At 45.2% G+C, this 19,795-nt stretch overlaps 1 protein-coding gene across 2 annotated transcripts in view; it reads left to right on the forward strand.

The window, feature by feature from the left end:
- SNAP47 (synaptosome associated protein 47) overlaps positions 1 to 15,924 on the forward strand; it is a 71,105-nt gene extending 55,181 nt beyond the window's left edge. For both annotated transcript variants that reach the window (XM_040241315.1, XM_040241316.1), the window contains one exon: positions 15,276 to 15,924. In XM_040241315.1, the coding sequence (XP_040097249.1) occupies positions 15,276 to 15,422 (147 nt within the window). In that variant the 3' untranslated portion in view covers positions 15,423 to 15,924. The remainder of the gene's footprint in view (positions 1 to 15,275) is intronic.
- Positions 15,925 to 19,795: the final 3,871 nt, after the last annotated feature.

A 19,795-nucleotide genomic window follows, 5' to 3' on the forward strand; every position in this document is an offset into this window, starting at 1 on the left:
TTCTGAAAAGCAAAGGCATTGACTTGCAGTGTGTTCCAGTACCTACCATCTAATGCAGAATCTGCCACAGTGAAATGAAAGCTGAGTTACAGGAAAATGCCATGCCTTACTTACTCATTTCTGGTTTTCCTGTCTGCTCTGTTGGTTAGCTGGGTCACTGGTAACCATGAGCACTGCTTTGACAGACAGACAGACATGTGGTGCCCCCACTGCCTAGCCCAGCCCTGCTTGCTGTGGTTTCATGTGCCTCCCACTGGTGGCCTCTGTAATTGCCTGGGACAACCAGCTCTTCTCCGTAGCAGCCTTCAGAATGCCCATCATGTTGGGTATGGTCACTGTTCTAGCAGAGGCCCTTGTTGTCTGCGACAGTGACTGTTCATAATGAGAGGGCCAGTCCAAGTGCGTGGTGGTGTATCCTCTGCAGTTGACAGAGAAAGCTATGTGGGCACACTGGACCTCCTCCACATAGAGGCTGTGGTGTGAACCTGAGCTGCATGGGGGAGGCCCCTGTCCTTCGGGTCCAGATACCCATGCAGATGAATCTTGGGGCTGTAGTCTATACTTTGTATTACCCCTGGGAACTGTGGATAGGGAAGAAGCTGCAGATAAGGAACCCTAAGATTTTGTGATTCCAGAATGTACCAGCATCTCAGGGAACAAATTCTAGAGCAGCTGCTTGGTGGTGCAGAAAATAGAACGCCAAGGGGCAAGAAACAGATGGTCAGGCATTTCATTTTGGAGGATGACTTGTTCACCCTTCAAAACATTTTCCTGTGTTCTTGGTCAGCTTTTGAATGAACCTCAAGTCTTATAATCAAGTGTTTGATTATACTGTGATTGAGTACCTGCCTGTGGAAGGTTATGTATATTATAACCATGTTTTTTATTGTGGTAGAATATGTAGAATAAAATCTTGTCATTTTAACTATTAAAAAATTTTTTTTTCTCTATTTCAACTATATAAATAGTATTAATTACATTCAAAAATGTTTCACAACCATCACCACTGATGGTTTTATTTCCAGAGCTCTCTATCACCCCCAACAGAATCTGTTATAGTGAAACAGTAACTCCACATTTCACCTCTCTCCAGTTCCTGGTAATGTCTAATCTTCTCTCTGTCTCTGTGAATTTGCCTATTCTAGGACCCTCCAATGGGCTTTCCAAGTGGTGCAGTGGTAAAGAGTCCACTTGCCAGTGCAGGAGATGCGGGTTCGAGCCTTGGGTTAGGAAGATCCCCTGGAGTAGGAAATGGCAACCCACTCCATATTCTTGCCTGGGAAGTCCCATGACAGAGGAGCCTGACAGGCCACAGTCCATGGGGTGGCAGAGTCAGACATGACTGAGCCCCTGGGCGCAAGCACAGGAACCTCCTGTAAGGACTTAATCCTTTAGTTTCGGGCTTTTTCACTTAGCTTAATGTTTTCAAGGCTGATCCGTCTTGTAGCATGAATCAGTACTTCTTTCCTTTTTATAGGTGAATAATCTTCTGTTGTGTGGATAAAACATGCTTTGTGTTATCTATTCATCGCTGACGGACACTTGGATTATCTCCAGCCTTCGACCACTGCTGCCATGCTCCTTCATGCACAAGTATCTGAGTCTCTGCTTTCATTCTTCTGTACATATACTTTAGAGTAGAATCGCTTGGTTGTAGGATAATTTTATGTTTAGCTTTTTAATTAGCTGCCACGTTATTTCCTTGTCGGGGTTATTTTCTTAATTTCTTTTTCAGATTCTTCATTGCTGCTCTATAGAAACACAACTGATTTTTGTGTGTTGACCCTGTAACTTTGCTAAACTTTTTAATTAGCTCTAGCTTTCTTGTGCATTCTTTGAGATAGTCTATGTACAGGATCATGTCATATGAAAATGGGGCTTCACAGTGGTAAAGAATCTGCCTGTCAAGGCAAGACATGCAAGAAATGTGGGTTGTGAATATCCCCTGGAGTAGAAAATGGCAACCCACTCCAGTATTCTTGCCTGTAAAGTTCCATGGACAGAGGATACTAGCGGGCTACAGTCCATGGGCTCACAAAGAGTCTCACACAGAGGAGCGCTAGCAGAGGTTGCTAGTTACATGTAAAAATAGAGATAGTTTTACTTCTTCCTTTTCAGTTTGGATGCCTTCTATTTCTTTTTCTTGCCTACTTGCTCTGGCTAGGACTTCCAGTACATAGCAGTACTGTGTAGCTGTGGTGAAAGTAGGCATTCTTGTCTCCTAATTTGCAGAAGCTTTCAGTCCTTCCCTACTGAGTTTCCTATTAGATGAATTTTTCATAAGTGCCTTTTTAAACAATGTTCCCAAGTTTTTACTTGCTTACAGGCACTTCTGTTTCTAATCATTACGTATGATCTCAATGATTCGTTTCTCTCCTGTCTTGCGCTCCATTTGTATTTCATTGTGATTTCCATCTGTCATGCCTTCATGTCATATCTACTATTTTCAAAACTTTTCATTTCATACTGAAGCATAGTTAACAGTGTTGTTTGTCTTAAGTGTGTGGCAAAGTGATTGTTACACATGTATCTGTTCTTTTTCAAATTCACTACCTATTCACATTGTTGCAGAATACTTAGCAGAGTTCCCTGTGCTATATAGTAGGTCCTTGTTGATTATCTAGTTTTAAGTATAGTAGTGTGTACATGTCAGTTCCAAACTTCCAATGCATCTCCCCGCCTCCCCCACCCCCCCACCCCCGGCTTTTCCCCTGGTAACCACACGTTCATTGTCTAAGTCTGTGTGCTTATTTCTACTTTGTTTATAAGTTCATTTGTATCATTTTTTGAGGGGGGTTCTACATAGAATTTTCCACATGGAAAATTCTTAAAGAGATGGGAATACCAAACCACCTTTCCTGCAAAACCTGTATGCAGTTCAAGAAGCAGCAGTTGGAACTGGGCATGGAACAACAGACTGGTTCAAAACAGGGAAATGAATATGTCAAGGCTGTATGTTGTCACCCTGCTTATTTAACTTCTATGCAGAGTGCGTCATGAGAAATGCCGGGCTGGATAAAGCACAATCTGGAATCAAGATTGCCAGGAGAAATATCAATAACCTCAGATATGCAGATGACACCACCCTTATGGCAGAAAGCGAAGAAGAACTAAAGAACCTCTTGATGAGAGTGAAAGAGGAGAGTGAAAAGGCTGGCCTAAAACTCAACATTCAGAAAATGAAGATCATGGCATCTGGTCCCATCACATCATGGCAAACAGGGGAAACAGTGACAGACTTTATTTTCTTGGGCTTCAAAATCACTGCAGATGGTGACTGCAGCCATGAAATTAAAAGACACTTGCTCCTTGGAAGAAAAGCTATGACAAACCTAGACAGCATATTAAAAAGCAGAGGCATTATTTTGCCAACAAAGGTCTGTATAGTCAAAGCTGTGGGTTTTCCAGTAATGTATGAATATGAGAGTTGGACCATAAAGAAGGTTAAGTGCTGAAGAATTGATGCTTTTGAACTGTGGTGTTGGGGAAGACTCTTGAGAGTCCCTTGGACTGCAAGGAGATCAAGCTAGTCAATCATAAAGGAAATCAATCCTGAATATTCATTAGAAGGACTGATGCTGAAGCTGAAACTCCAATACTTTGGCCACCTGATGCAAAAAGCTGACTTATTAGAGAAACCCTGATGCTGGGAAAGATTGAGAGCAGGAGGAGAACGGGACGACAGAGGATGAGATGGTTGGATGGCATCACTGGCTCGGTGGACATGAGTTTGAGCAAGCTTAACCCACTCCAGTACTCCTGCCTGGAAAATCCCATGGACGGAGGGGCCTGGTGGGCAGCAGTCCATGGGGTCGCTACTAGTGGGACATGACTGAGCGACTTCACTTTTACTTTTCACTTTCATGCATTGAAGAAGGTAATGGCAACCCACTCCAGTGTTCTTGCCTGGAGAATTCCAGGAATGGGCGAGCCTGGGGGCTGCCGTCTATGGGGTTGCACAGAGTCGGACACGACTGAAGTGACTTGGCAGCAGCAGCAGCAAGGCGATGGTAAAGGACAGGGAAGCCTGGAATGCTGCAGTTCATGGGGTCGCAAAGAGTCAGACATGACTGAGTGACTGAACACCGACCACCACATATGAACAATATCATATGAAATGTCAGAGAGACATTTGTCTTTCCTTTTCTGACTTTACTTAGTATAATAATCTCCAGGTTCATTCATGCTGCTGCAAGTGGCATTATTTCATTCTTTTAAATGGCTGAGTAATATTCCAGTGTGTGTGTGTGTGCGTGCGTGCGTGCGTGTGTGTGTGTATACGTATGTGTCCCTCATCTTCTTTATTCAGTTCTCTGTCAATGGACGTTTCGGTTGCTTCTGTGTCCTGGCTGTTTTAAATAGTGCTGCAGTGAATTTGGGGTACATGTGTCTTTTATTTATGTTTAATTGGAGGATTATTGCTTTACAATGTTGTATTGGTTTGTGCCATGCACCCACTTGAATCAGGCATGAGCATACATGTGTCCCCTTCCTCTTGAGCCCCACTCCTGCCACCCTGCCCAAGCCCCCATCCTTCCAGGCAGTCACAGCACACTGGACTGAGCTCCCTGTGCTCTGCAGCAGCTTCCTACTAGCAATCTGCTTTGTGCATGGCAATGTATATATTTACTGCTACTCTCAATTCATCCAACTCTCTCCTTCCCCTGCTCTCTGCACACATCTGTTCTCGTCATCTGCATGTCTATTCTTGCCCTGTAGATAGGCTCATCGGTACCATTTTCCTAGATTCCATATATATGTGTTAATATACAATAGTTGGGTTTTTCTGACTTACTTCACTTTGCAGAACAGGCTCTAAGTTCATCCACCTCAATTCAGCTGACTCAAATTCATTCCTTTTAATAGCTGAGGTATTAACGTTCTGTAATATCAATGAGCTGTAATATTAATATTAATTATTAATATTAACGAGCTGTAATATTCTATTACATATATGTACAACTTAAAAAACTTTATTTCGTATTGGGGCATAGCCAGTTAACAGTGTTGGGACAGTCTCAGGTGAACAGGGAAGGGAGTCAGACATACATGTGTGTGCATCCATTCTGCCCCAGACCCCCCTCCTGTCCCTGCTGCCACACCACATGGAGCAGAGTTCCCTGTGCTGCACAGAAGGTCCTTGTTGGATCTCTGTTTTCAGTATGGCAGTGTGTTACCACAAGGTCTTTATCTGTCAGTGGACATCTAGGTTGCTTCCATGCCCTGGCTATTGTAAATAGTGCTATAATGAACACTGGGGTTCACGTGTCTTTCTGAATTGCCGTTTTCTCAGGGTATATGCCCAGTAGTGGGATTGCTGGGTCATATGGATGCCCACTCTTGCCACTGTTATTCAACATGATTTTAGAAGGCCTGGCTATGGCAGTCAGAGAAAAAAAAGAAAGGAATCCAGATTGGCAAAGAAGAAGTAAAACTCTACTGTTTTCAGATGACATTATACTACACATAGAAAACTCTAAAGATACCACCAGAAAATTACTAGAGCTAATCAGTGAATTTAGTAAAATCACAAGATATAAAATTAACACATAGAAATGCCTTGTGTTCCTATATACTAACAGTGAAAAATCAGAAAGAGAAATTAAACAACCCTGCAACACCATTGCAACAAAAAGAGTAAAATACCTAGCGATAAACCTGCCTAAGGAGACAGGAGACCTGTATGCAGACAACTGTAAGGCCCCGTTGAAAGAACTCAAAGCCACACAAACAGATGGAGAGAGAACGTCATGTTCTTGGGTTAGCGGGGTCAATATTGTCAAAATGACTGTGCTTTCCAAAATAACCTACAGGTTCAGTGCATCCTCGTCAAATCACCAATGGCATTTTGCACAGAGCTAGAACTACCAATTTTAGAATTGTATCTTTTAGAATTTTGATTCTTCTCCAGGTATGTGCTCAGGAGTGGGGTTCCCGGATCATAGAGTATCTCTGTTTTTCGTTTTTAAGGAACCTCCAGACTGTTCTCCATAATGGCTATACCAGTTCACATCCCCACCAACAGGTGGTGGCAGGGCAGGAGGTTTCCTCAGCGGCTTAGCGGTAAAGAATCCGCCTGCCTCATAGAACTAATTTGGAAGTTTTTCCTTCTTTTTTTTCTTTTTGAAGTGTTTCTTCCTCTGCAGTTTTTTGGAATAGTTTCAGAAGGATAGGTTGGGTTTCTTTTATCATAGAAGGAAGTTCTCTTTTAGTCCCACTTTCCTTTTTTTTTGTGTGTGTGTTTTAAGGTTTTTATTTTTATTTTTTTTTTAAATTTATTTTTATTATTTTTTTTTACTTTACAATATTGTATTGGTTTTGCCACACATCAACATGAATCTGCCACGGGTGTACACATGTTCCCCATCCCGAACCCCCCTCCCACCTCCCGCCCCACACCATCCCTCTGGGTCATCCCAGTGCACCAGCCCCGAGCATCCTGCACCCTGCATCAAACCTAGACTGGCGATTTGTTCCTTATATGATATTATACATGTTTCAATGCCATTCTCCCAAATCATCCTACCCTCGCCCTCTCCCACAGAGTCCAGAAGACTGTTCTATACATCTGTGTCTCTTTTGCTGTCTTGCATATAGGGTTATTGTTACCATCTTTCTAAATTCCATATATATGCGTTAGTATACTGTATTGGTGTTTTTCTTTCTGGCTTACTTCACTCTGTATAATAGACTCCAGTTTCATCCACCTCATTAGAACTGATTCAAATGTATTCTTTTTAATAGCTGAGTAATATTCCGTTGTATATACGTACCACAGCTTTCTTATCCATTCGTCTGCTGATGGACATCTAGGTTGCTTCCATGTCCTGGGTATTGCAAACAGTGCTGCAATGAACATTGGGGGGTACACGTGTCTCTTTCAATTCTGGTTTCCTCAGGGTGTATGCCCAGCAGTGGGACTGCTGGGTCGTATGGCAGTTGTATTTCCAGGTTTTTAAGGAATCTCCACACTATTCTCCATAGTGGCTGTACTAGTTTGCATTCCCACCAACAGAGTAAGAGGGTTCCCTTTTCTCCACACCCTCTCCAGCATTTATTGCTTGTAGATTTTTGGATCGCAGCCATTCTGACTGGCGTGAAATGGTACCTCATTGTGGTTTTGATTTGCATTTCTCTGATAATGAGTGATGTTGAGCATCTTTTCATGTGTTTGTTAGCCATCTGTATGTCTTCTTTGGAGAAATGTCTATTTAGTTCTTTGACCCATTTTTTGATTGGATCGTTTATTTTTCTGGAATTGAGCTGCAGGAGTTGCTTGTATATTTTTGAGATTAGTTGTTTGTTAGTTGCTTCATTTGCTATTATTTTCTCCCATTCCGAAGGCTGTCTTTTCACGTTGCTTATAGTTTCCTTTGTTGTGCAGAAGCTTTTAATTTTAATTAGGTCCCATTTGTTTATTTTAGCTTTTATTTCCAGTATTCTGGGAGGTGGGTCACAGAGGATCCTGCTGTGATTTATGTCGGAGAATGTTTTGCCTATGTTCTCCTCTAGGAGTTTTATAGTTTCTGGTCTTACACCTGCTTTTCTAAGGTTTTTTTCATGGAAAGGATGTTGGGTTTTGTCATTGCTGTTTCTGCATCAGTTGAGTTGATTATATATGTTTTTTCTGTTTGTTCTAACAATATGGTATATTGCATGAATTGATTTTCTTTTTAAAAAAAAATATTTTATTTTTAAATATAAATTTATTTATTTTAATTAGAGGTTAGTTACTTTACAATATTGTATTCTAAGTCTGGACCACCCTTGCATTCTGAGATAAATTCTACTTGGGTTCAGTTTGCTACTCTTTTAGTATTTTGTATTTTATTTGTATTTTAGTATTTTGTATTTAGTATTTTGTTTTCATTTGTCTTAGAGAGTTTACTAATTTCCCTGTTTGACCCATTGGTTGTTAAAGAGTGTTGTATTTCTACATATTTGTGAGTTTTTTTTTTTAATTTTTCCAGATTTCTAGTTTCATTCCACTGTGAAGGTACTTTCTATTACTTCAGTCTTAAGTTGAGGCTTATTTTGAGGCCTGCCATGTGGTCTGTCCTGGAGGATGTTCTGTGTGCCCTGGAGGAGACCGCGGGTTCCACTGATTCGAGTGGAGTATGCTTTGTACATCTGTTGGGTGCAGTTGGTGTTCAAGTTTTTTGTTTTCTTATTGATTTTCTATCGGGATATCTCATCCATTACCAGCGTATTTTTTAACTTTAAAAAAATAGTTAACTAGGAGTAGGTGGTTTTTGGTTCAGGCTGGAAAGTTGGTCTTCTGCAGTATGCAAATGTAAAATGGGACGAATACGTGGACACAGTGTTGGGGAAGCTTCACGGCCGTGGGCAGCGTGCTCGGGCCACCCCATCTGTAGCACCGGGCTGGAGACTACTTGCTGGGGACATAGCTTCTCGTGGCCAGGAAGTGCCTCTGCCAGGCGAGCCGTGTGGCCTTCGGCAGGTTGCACTTTGCCCAGAAAATGTGCTGCCATCACGGCTTACAAAACAGGGCCCTGCTTGAGGTTTGCTGTGAAATGAAGGTGAGGCTGGTACTATATGGAGCAGAATTCTGTTCTAAACAATTTACCAGTGGGGCCCCAAATGTTTGTGACCCAGTCAGCTCTGAAGAACTTCCAAATTAATGCATTTTCTCTTTATTCATATCCCGAGAAGTCCCCACTGAGGCATTTCCTTCCTAATGTAAGATGAACCTTCAGTTTATTGAGCATTTCACTAGGTAGGGATTCCATTCCTCTCTTAAAAACATGGTTCTCATCATGGGAAGCTCTGTTTACAGTCTGATAGCAGCTTGGTTCCCAGGACTTCTCTATAGTCCTGGGAGGTGCTTTCCTTGCCCAGGCCGTGAGCTAAAGGGGCCATCTTTGCTGTGGGCCACTGCGGGTGTCTGTAACTGTGCTATTCAGCAGACTTCACGTGAGGGCTAACAGATCCCTGAAGACTCACTCTCAAAGTCTTGTTGTACAGACACAGCCCTGGTGCGTAAGGCAGGTTTCTGCCCAACTCTCTGTGCCGCGAAGGGGTTGTGAAGAGAGGTGCTCCTTAAAAGAGAACCCTTTCCTGCCCCTGTGCATCACAGGTCTCCCTCAGGACCTCAGGGAACGCAGAGAGGACAGAGTGGGGCACAGGGGTGGCCTGTGAGTGCTGAATGTGACTGATTGTAGCCTAGAATGTTCTATACAGCCTCCAGAGCTTTGGTTGAGAGGGAGCCAACTTTTCCCTCTTTGCCTTCTCTACAGCATGTTAATAGTCCCAAATGGTAGAACTGCAGACAGCTTGATTTATCCCAGCTCTATTCTTAAATGGTTGCTAGTTTCTTACTGCAAGAAAATGCAGTCTTTCAGTGGGTCAGTCTAATAGCAAGATCAAGGCAGACAGTCTAGTTAACATTAAACTGACTTTGTCTGTTGTTCAGTCGCTAAGCCGTTTCCAACTTCTTTGTTGTGACATCCCCTCACTCCCATGGACTGTAGGCCACCAGGCTGCTCTGTGTATGGGTTCTCAGGCAAGAATACCGGAGTGGGTTGCCGTTTCCTTCTGCTACTCATTTTAGGTACTTAAATATACTAATAGTCTAAATACTGGAGTTTTATTGTGAGGTAGAACAAAACACTCTCTTTTTTCAGACTATAAGTGAGGCAACAGCTAGCGTATTATAGGCTTTATAGAAACTTTAAGGCCATGTCCTGATGCAGTGAAAAAGCACAAGCCTACGTGTTCCAGGCCCTACTTACAGCAGAGCTTGGGGCCTCTGATTCCCAGGCCTTCACACCTTGATAGCTGGCGTGAGGCATACATCTGTTTTGGTAAGGGAGCTTCCTCTACTGGGTAAGCCATTTTTCCATAATTTATTTTCTTTTTTTATAAACAAAGTGAAAATGGTTGGAAAGCTAAAGGATCTCTGTATCTGCTCTTCTGTCGACCCAGATGGTGTCTGTGCCGCCGTTCTGAGGTCTGTGACATTGCAGAGATGGAGGTCACCGTAGCATGTGGCCGAGCAGAAGGTCTTCCTCTTCCAGAGAAGACAGAAACTTCTGCTCTGTCCTGGGGACCACATGGTGCCTCCCACTTCCTGCCTGAGTCATCTTGGCTCTCCCACTTCCTGGTTCCTGAGGCTCGTGGGTGAGGCCAGCATCCTGCCTGTGGGGAACCAAGCCTCCTGCTCTGGCTTTGCTGAGCGCCTGTGACCCCTGAGCTGAAGAGCATTGAGCATTTCTATGGTGTTTTCTCAAGATGCTGCTCCCAGAGATAGTGGCATACATGTTATTTTGTCTTAACTTGTACTTATGCGCACTATCTATTTCTTGGGAATTTATCAAAGTTTTCCCTAAAACTCAATGTACTATTAATCACATAATTTCTGTGTAGGTACAGATGTAGCTGGATGATGGCTGGCTGCTGGGTTTATTTATTAGTTGAGCAGAGACTTGGGGGAAGAGTCAACTTTGACCCTAGTCTTTGAGTCAGAGCCCAGTGAAGGTTCGTCTGAGAGCCCCGTTGATATTCCAGAGGCTGGCAGCATCATGCATTGATGACTAGACAGCTTGTCATCCTGGGCCGCAGAAGTAACAACTGGTTCACGGTTTGGCCAGACCTCATATTCTCCATTCTTTCCATCCCCATGTTATATGGAATGCACACGATGCCATTTAATTACTTCAGTCCCTTTCTTAAAGGAAAAAGACGCTGAACCAATATTCCAGAGGTCCTAGTAGTTTGAAGGTTTACTCAGTAATTTTCTTTGCAGACTTAGTAGCTTTAAAGATCTCACTTGTGTTTTTGCAGTATTAATTAATTTCAAGTGCAGTTTTGGCAGACCAACCAAGGGTCTCAACAGGCTGCATAGAACGAGTGCTATTTTTAAGACCATCTCAGTGAAACTTTTTCCAAATGAAACTCAACAGGAACCAGCCTTTATTTGACTCATATACTCAGTTAAAATGCTCAACTTTTGTAGGCATGTCAGCTGTTCCTGTTCACAAGATAAGTTGTATGTGCCTTTTACTACTGTGTTTATTAAGCTGAGAATCAAGAATATAGGTGTTCTTGCTTTTGCTACTGTTTCAATTTGGGAAAAAGGCAGTTGATTCATCCGCTAGAGAAAGCTGGCTGGTAGAAGTGTAGGACACACAGCATCCATCACACGAAGTGGTCCTTGGTGAGAGTGCTGTTGCCTGGTGACACGGGCCTGAGCCGCCTGTAGCAGCCACTGGCCACGCGTGGGTCCTGAGCTCTTGAAAAGCAGTGGGCTCAAGTTCTCGCAAGTAGCTTGTGAAAACTTCATATAAAAGAAGAATGCATATAAAACCTCTTATTAATGTTTATTGACTTCATGTTTAAATGGGGGGCTTCTCAGGTGGCGCTAGTGGTAAAGAATCCACCTGCCAATTGCAGGAGACACCAAGAACACGGGTTCGATCTGTGGGTTGGGAAGCTCCCCTGGGGAAGGAGATGGTAATCCACTCCAGTATTCTTGCCATGAAGATTCCATGGACAGTAAAGTCTGGTTGGCTCCAGTCCTTGGGATTGCAGAGTTGGACGCAACTGAGCACCCACTCACATGTTTAAATGATAATGTTTTGGGTTATTTGGTCTAAATAAAATATATTATTAAATTAATTATACTATTTAATTTTTATTAGAAAATTTGAAATTTTGAGTATGGCTCTCCCTAACTGGATATCTTTCCATAGTCGCCCAGGGCTCTCAGAGCTGACACAGGTGCTAAGATATGTGAATTGACCGCCTATCCCTGGCGAGAGCCCTGTTGCCGTTTCTAAGGGTCTTAGGCAGTTTCTTTCAGTGTCTCAGTGATGCAGTCTCTGCGGCATGGCCGTGACATCTCTTGTCTGTGCACTGGTTATAAGGGCCACAGTACCCACTCCAGCACTCTTGCCTGGCAAATCCCATGGACGGAGGAGCCTGGTGGGCTGCAGTCCATGGGGTCGCTAAGAGTAGGACACGACTGAGCGACTTCCGTTTCCCTTTTCACTTTCACACATTGGAGAAGGAAATGGCACCCCACTCCAGTGTTCTTGCCTGGAGAATCCCAGGGACGGGGGAGCCTGGTGGGCTGCCATCTGTGGGGTTGTACAGAGTCGGACATGACTGAAGTGACTTAGCAGTAGCAGTAGGAGCTAGACCCCAGGAACTCAAGCAAGTCACCCACCTTTCTCAGCTTCATCTGTGAAACAGAGTTAGATTGAGAATTAACAGAGAATAGTTAGGGCATATGGCAGGCGTCCCCTAAATTCTATTCTTATTTCAGATAACTGGGGAATGAGAACACAGAAAACAAAGCCATATATATATATATACACATACATACATATAGATCATATATCCGTGCGGCTTCCCCAGTGGCTCAGCAGTAAAGAATCTGCCTGCAAAGCGGGTTCAGTCTCTCAGGCAGGAAGATCTCCTGGAGGAGGAATGGCTGCTCACTCCAGTGTTCTTGCCTGAAAAATCCCATAGACAGAGGAGTCTGGCAGGCTACAGTCCAAAGGACTGCAAAGAGTCAGACCCAGCTGAGCTCACACGCATATATATATATGTATATATGTGTGTATATAAATATATATATACACACACACTCTAATCCCCAGTTTTACTTTCCTTTGAGACTGTTTGGATGTTGGGATGAGAAACCAATATTATCAGCAGTGCTTGTCTAACAGGCACTAATTTGGATTTGGGTTTTGGAGGACTTTTATCATCTCTTCTAAGTTCTGTTTCCTGGTTTTCTGTGTGCACTGTTAATATCAGAACAGAACAAAACAGTTGACTGTCTGCAGTGAAGGGAACACGTGGCTCCCTTGCTGAAAGCCCATCTCCTGCCGTCAGTGCATGTGCAGACAGTGATTGTTTACAGTTTAGAACCTGGTAGTCCTGAAAAACAGTTCAGTTGAAAATAAACTTGACCACGTTTTGATGTGATTGACAAGAATGTAGAGGTTGCAAAGAGAGTCGCAGGGTCTGTGTGGCCCAATCACTCAACGTAGGAGAGAGACCTCCTCAAAGGTGTCAGATAGGATGCAGGTGTCTAACAAAGGGGGCCTTTTGTGCGAGTTTCTGGTAGAATGGCCTTTTTATCACACTAAAATGGAGGTAATAAGGGAGGAACAGCTGACCAGAGAGAACAGCATGGAAGGACCTGCCTGACACAGTGGTGAGTGGTGACTTTTTTATTATGCTGTCTGGGCCTCAGCCATATGAGATCATAGAAATGAGGGATGGAAAAGACCTCCTGTATGAGGTCATCCGGCCCGTCCCCTCCAGAGCTGACTGACCCCACAGGATACTTTCCAGAGCTCTGTCCAGCTTTTCAAGTGACTCAACGTGTGGAGTTTCCACCAGCTCCCAGAGGGCGCAGAAAGGCAGTGTCTCAGACTGCTAACTTGGATCAGGATTCACTCTTCTTTCTCATGACGAAGATCCCTGTGATGATGCTTTGTTTGAAGAGAGATGGGGTAGATCCTGCCTCTGTCACTGACTTGCGTATAACTGCGGATGACCTCAGTGGGCCTCGTCTCCACGTCACCCTCCAAAAAGCAGGGGTGTGTTGCTGGGTTCCTTCAGTCTGAGCGTTCGAAGACTTGGCGGCGGCACCTTACATAGCACGTTATAGTTTTCACAGCTTGTTCACATTTGTGATCTCATTTGAGCCCCACCGTTCTTAGGGAAGGAGTTGATCTTATTCTCCTCCTGACCATCTCCCTGCCTATTCTGTTTCTTGTTAATCAGACGGAGGAGTTCTCCCAGGCAGTGGGTGGTGGGCCAGGTGCTCAGGCATTCCTTTTTGATTCGTTTGACCTCACAGGTACTACTATGCCTTCTGAGATACCACGTGGGTGCACTTTACTCTCCTTGAGGTGTGGCCTCCTTTCCCAGGCAGTAGCACTGCTCAGGATTATCCCAGGCTGCCTCTGGAACCCAGAGCTTTCCTGCCCGTGTCTCTGGGCGGGTCCTGTGGGGGGAGTGGCTCTCAGTCTGGAGTGTGATATGTCATCGGTAGGACTGCATTCGGGGTCCTCCTCTGGTGCTCACCAGGGCTGCTCATCGTCAGACCCACCCTCCTGTGATAAAGGACTTTGCATGGATCCATAGGCAGGCTGGTCCATCGGGAGTTAACCGGGCACCAAGGGCTCGTCTTAATTCAGATTGTGCAGTTCCTTCCTTTCCTGAACCTTTCTCTAAAAGAGGAACAGTATTGATATTTATTGCAAGTAGTTGGTCATTAAGATTTCTCTCAAAATCATTTCTTCTTGTTGTCAAAGACATTAAATTTTTAAAGCCCAGTTCAGTAGGTATATAATTAAAGTACATTTCACAGTGCGACTAGTCTCAAATAGAGTTGTAATACAGTGTTGCTCTCAACTAGTTTATAAAACCGTATGAAGTATGACATGAGTCCTGGAAATGGGACAAGGAGCTGCCGTCCAGCCTGGGCAACTCCCTTGGTCTGGGACGCCGTCCTTCCGTGCGGCGTCACCGCACTCATGGCGTCTCTGTGTGTCCTCCGTGTGCCTGCCCTCACTGGTGCCTCCTTTGCCTCCCTAGAGGACTCCAGGGCCTGCACTTACAGGGCTGTCTCCCAGCACTTCTGAGTAGGCCCATGGGGCTGTGTTGTGTACCTGCTTCATCACCTCTGGTTACTTCTCCTGTTTTGTCCTGCCTTTTGTATTTGTGTGTGAAATATATCAAACATACAGACCAAAAAGGGGGCTTGCCTTTCTTTTTAAACTTTGGTTTTCCAGCTTCAGTCTGCAGTTAGGCACTTGGATGCGGAAGGCGAATGAATCAGTGATCAGGTGAGAGCTGGAGCTCAGACCTGAGTTGTAGCCTCCAGATTCCCGGTCCTGCCCCCTGCCACTACTGTTGCAGGAATTCCATGTGGATGTGGTAACATTCTCAGCAAGGCGGTCAGCGTCAAAATCGTGGGTTAGAAGCAGCAGTGCCTCAGGGACATACCTCCTGGGGCTGTGTGGTCAGTCTCCTTGTTTATGGCCTGGAGCAGGGCCAGACAGCAGATGCATCATCTCCCGACAGCCCTACCTCGCTGAAGGTCAGTGCCAGAAAACGGCAGCGCTGAGACCCAAAGCTGGGTCAGAGCTGGAGGCTCTCTGCTCAGAGTGTTGGTTATCCCCATCAACTTACACAGTTTCTGAACTATTATGAAAATAATGGAAAGATACATTATCTGTTTTTGAGAGCATGAGAAAAGGCAGCCCCTCCTATCATTTGTGCTTCTCTTGCAGATCCTGAGGAAGCTCAAAGGTCTTGCGTTAGACACCGAGACAGAGCTGGAGAGACAGGATGAGGCCCTGGACGGCATCACTGCAGCTGTGGACCGGAGAACCTTAACCATCGACAAGCATACCCGACGAATGAAAAACCTGACTTAGAAGAACGGGAAAGCATAGGGGTGACTGCTTCTGATGAGAATCACTTCTGAGTGTGCTGTTCTCAGATCCTGCATGCTTCCTTTGAGATGAAGACCCTGGGAAGTCATTCCAAGTGCCTGTCCCAGGAGGTGCACAGCTGCCTCAGGATGAAGGGCTGCCAAGAAAGCGGCTTGGGGTGATCGTAGCTGCCACCAAGGGATTCCCTTGTAGGGAGCTGAAAGTGCACGGGAGGAGTTCTGCCTACAAATGCAGTGACCTGCCTACCCGCAAGGCCCTCCCCGGCTGCCTGGGGAGTCAGGAGCACACACACATTCTCACAGGCTGAGCCCTACAAAGAGGCCACGGCAGCATGGCGTCTTCATTCTGAGGGTGAGCTGGACCCAGGCCTCAGGGACCACTTTGCCTGGCCACAGTCCCGGGTCTCCAGTGCACAACTAGCTGTATTATCATCCTGTCTCCATTCTTGATAACCATAAAAAGGATGATTTATGTCTCTATGAAAGAAACTGCTTATTTCTAACCCTCTGCCTGTTTGAACACTGCAGGCATATCCTTTGTCAGGAAAATCTCTTCTCCAGAATCACATTCAGTCCTGAGCCTGCCTCTCCTGCATGGCCTGCTCAGCATAGACCCCGTTGCCTTCACGTTGTTCCATTTTTCTCTGATGGGCAGGTCAGTTTCTTTTTGGTTATACTGTAAGTTCTAACAAAAGCTAAGAATACACCTGGTACACCTGGAGGTCATCCTGTAGACACCTGAAATATTCTTTTACTGCTCAGTTTTTAGTCAAACATGAAAACAGTACAAATTGCACCTATTTTATTTTTTTTATTTATTATTTTTTTAATATATATTTATTTTAATTGGAGGCTAATTACTTTACAGTATTGTATTAGTTTTGTCATTTATCAACATGAATCTGCCACGGGTGTACATGTGTTCCCCATCCTGAACCCCCCTCCCACCTCCCTCCCCATACCATCCCTCTGGGTCATCCCAGTGCACCAGCCCCGAGCATCCGGTATCCTGCATCGAACCTGGACTGGCGATTCATTTCTTATATGATATTATATATGTTTCAATGCCATTCTCCCAAATCATCCCACCCTCTCCCTCTCCCATAGAGTCCAAAAGACTGTTCTATACATCTGTGTCTCTTTTGCTGTCTCGCATACAGGGTTATCATTACCATCTTTCTAAATTCCATATATATGCATTAGTATACTGTATTGGTGTTTTTCTTTCTGGCTTACTTCACTCTGTATAATAGGCTCCAGTTTCATCCACCTCATTAGAACTGATTAAAATTATTCTTTTTAATGGCTGAGTAATACTCCATTGTGTATCTGTACCACAGCTTTCTTATCCATTCATCTGCCGATGGACATCTAGGTTGCTTCCATGCCTTGGATATTATAAACAGTGCTGCAGTGAACATTGGGGTACACGTGTCTCTTTCAATTCTGGTTTTCTCGGTATGTATGCCCAGCAGTGGGATTGCTGGGTCATATGGCAGTTCTATTTCCAGGTTTTTAAGGAATCTCCACACTGTTCTCCATAGTGGCTGTACTAGTTTGCATTCCCACCAACAGTGTAAGAGGGTTCCCTTTTCTCCACACCCTCTCCAGCATTTATTGCTTGTAGACTTTTGGATAGCAGCCATTCTGACTGGTGAAATTGCACCTATTTTATTTTATTTTATTTTTGCACCTATTTTAATAGTGTTAATCTTTGCTTTTCTGCCCCGTTTCTATCCAGAGACAGAAATGCTAGTTTTAGAATGTTGTTTGAAGCTATACATTGATGCCTTTTCGCTTGGTTTGGGGTGTCTTAGTGTGTTCCCTGGTGGATCAGACAGTAAAGAATCCACCTGCAATGTGGGAGGCCTGGATTCAATCCCTGGATTGAGAAGATCCCCTGGAGGACGGCATGGCAACCCACCCCAGTATTCTTGCCTGGAGAATCCCCATGGACAGAGGAGCCTGGCGGACTACAGTCCATGGGGTCTCAAAGAGTCAGACACGACTGAGTGACTAAGCACAGCACAGCACAGTGTGTGCCTGGGAGAGCCCCTCATGGGAAGACAAGGGGAAAGTAGAGAAGTGGGTGACGTCCTCCCATTCTCACAACAAGCCATGTTCAGGCTGCTTTGAAATAGCATCCCAAGGAGCCCAGCCCAGAGGAGCTCACTTAGGCCTTGTACGGGTGTTGCTGTGAAGCGCCATCGCTGCAGCCCTCCTGGGATGGTGCCTGCAAGCCCTGTGCTGCCCTGGTGCACCACTCCACTTGCGTACTAAGTCCTGGGTGGTTTTAAGAATTAATTTGCAGTGTTAGTTTTCTGGGGCTGCCCTAATAAAGTACCACAAACAGGAGGCTTACAGCAGTAGGAATGCATGTTTGGAGGCCACAAATTCAGGATTGAGGTGTGGGCAGTCTGCGATCCTTCTAGTGTCTCTAGGAGAGGATCATTTGTGCCACTCCAGGTCACCAGTGGCTCCAGGTATCCCTGGGCTTGTGGCCACATCCCCCAGGTCTCTGCCTCCATTGTCCTGTGGCCATCTCCCCACGTTTCTGTGTCTCAAAACTCCCTGTCCTTTCTCTCATGAGGATCCAGCCTAATCCAGGGTCATCCCACCTCAAGATCTTTTTACCTTGATGATGTCTACAGAGACCCCATTGCCCCATTAGGTCTGAGGTTCCCAGTGGGCATGGATTTTGGGTCACCTAGGGATGCCCAGCCTTGTGACAGGTGATCCATTCCAAAAAGACATGGAAAGTAGCATTTCTAGAAAGTAATGGTCATAAGGGTCTTTCAGTTCTTTTCTTTATTCAGTTTGGTAAATTATATTCCTAGTCTCTGTCTTACTTGGTTTGTACTTACTAACCTCCAAAGTGAGAAGTTGGGCCTGTTCTCTCAAGGTTTCTCATACCAATGCAGGCGGGTGAAGAGTTGCTCTTGACCTTTCCTGTGCATCAAGTGATGGATAAGCTCAGAGCTCATGCCCATTCCATGGGGTCTGAGCCCCATGCTGCCCTTCCTTGTGCATGATACCAGGGAAGTCAGGGAGAACACAGCAGGTGTGAAGGGGTGTCAGCAAGGACAGTTACTGAGAGTTCATGCCTAGAAGCAGCTGCAGCTGATCACATCCCTGTGGAACTTGGAGGAACACTTGAGGAAAGGCAGCCTGTGCCCTGGGCATGGGCTCCCCAGGTAGCGCTAGTGGTAAAGAACCTGCCTGCCAGTGCAGGAGACTTAGGAGAGACAGGTTGGATCCCTTGGGAAGATCCCCTGGAGGAGGGCATGGCAACCCACTCCAGTATTCTTGCCTGGAAAATCCCATGGACAGAGGAGGCTGGTAAGTTATAGTCAATGGGGTTGCATAGAGTTGGATGCAACTGAAGCAATTTAGCACATGTGGGCACAGGCAAGTGCAGGTGGGCAGGCTGCACCCAAATACCATAGCTTCTCATGGCAGCCCTCGAAGAGTGTGTCCCCTGGGGTAGAGTACATGGTTCTCACCATGGCCACGCACTGGGCTCGTGCCTGGGACTCAGAAAATACAGACATACACGCACACAACACACCCTGACCTCAGGCCCGGAGTCAGGACATCTGAGGGTGCATGCATTAGCCAGCTGTCTCTAATGATCAGGTGACTTGCTGCCATCAGACCTGCGCTCTCTGCATCTAGCTCTGGAGAGCCCTGAGCAGCGGACATGAACACAAATCTGTGCCACTCATGATGCTTTTCTGAATACAGGTGGGCACTGGCCAAAGGTCCCCAGCCTAGTCTCCAGCAGCCAGCCAGCCTCTGCTCATCCAGGAAATAGGTAACTCCTCTGGCATCGGGGCCATAGACACCTCGGCTGCTAACAGGCCTCTGGAAAGCAGGGGCCAGGACTCTGCTGGTAATCCCCTGCCAGGAACATGCCCTGAGCTCTGTGGGCCTCACCCTCTCCTTATCCATCACCAGATGCTCTTGAGCATGAAGGTGTGTGGCACAGAAGACATTGTACTGTTAGAGGACAATTCTCTGGGCCCTTTCTCACCCATGAATAGCTAAATTGAATTGATGTGGAGACTTAGAGTGTTTTTTTAAAAAAAGCCCATCAAAGACCATTTTATGCTATTTTTTAAAAAACCTTGACCCTAGAACTAACTTTTTAACCTTAACACCTTCCCGTAGCAGAAAATCCATCTGCCAAATGGTTAGTCACCAAGGCTGAAGCAAAATTGCCAAGAACTCTATGAAACCAGGAACTGACTCCCATGACACACTTATCCCAGGGGAATAATTCCACCTCCCACTGCTCCCTGCAACTATGGTGCACTGGCTCTGCCTCCATGTTCTAGACATGGGGAGGCCACGACG

The sequence above is a fragment of the Oryx dammah genome, unplaced genomic scaffold (assembly GCF_014754425.2).
Source record: "Oryx dammah isolate SB20612 unplaced genomic scaffold, SCBI_Odam_1.1 HiC_scaffold_5, whole genome shotgun sequence".
NCBI classification, from domain to species: domain Eukaryota; kingdom Metazoa; phylum Chordata; class Mammalia; order Artiodactyla; family Bovidae; genus Oryx; species Oryx dammah.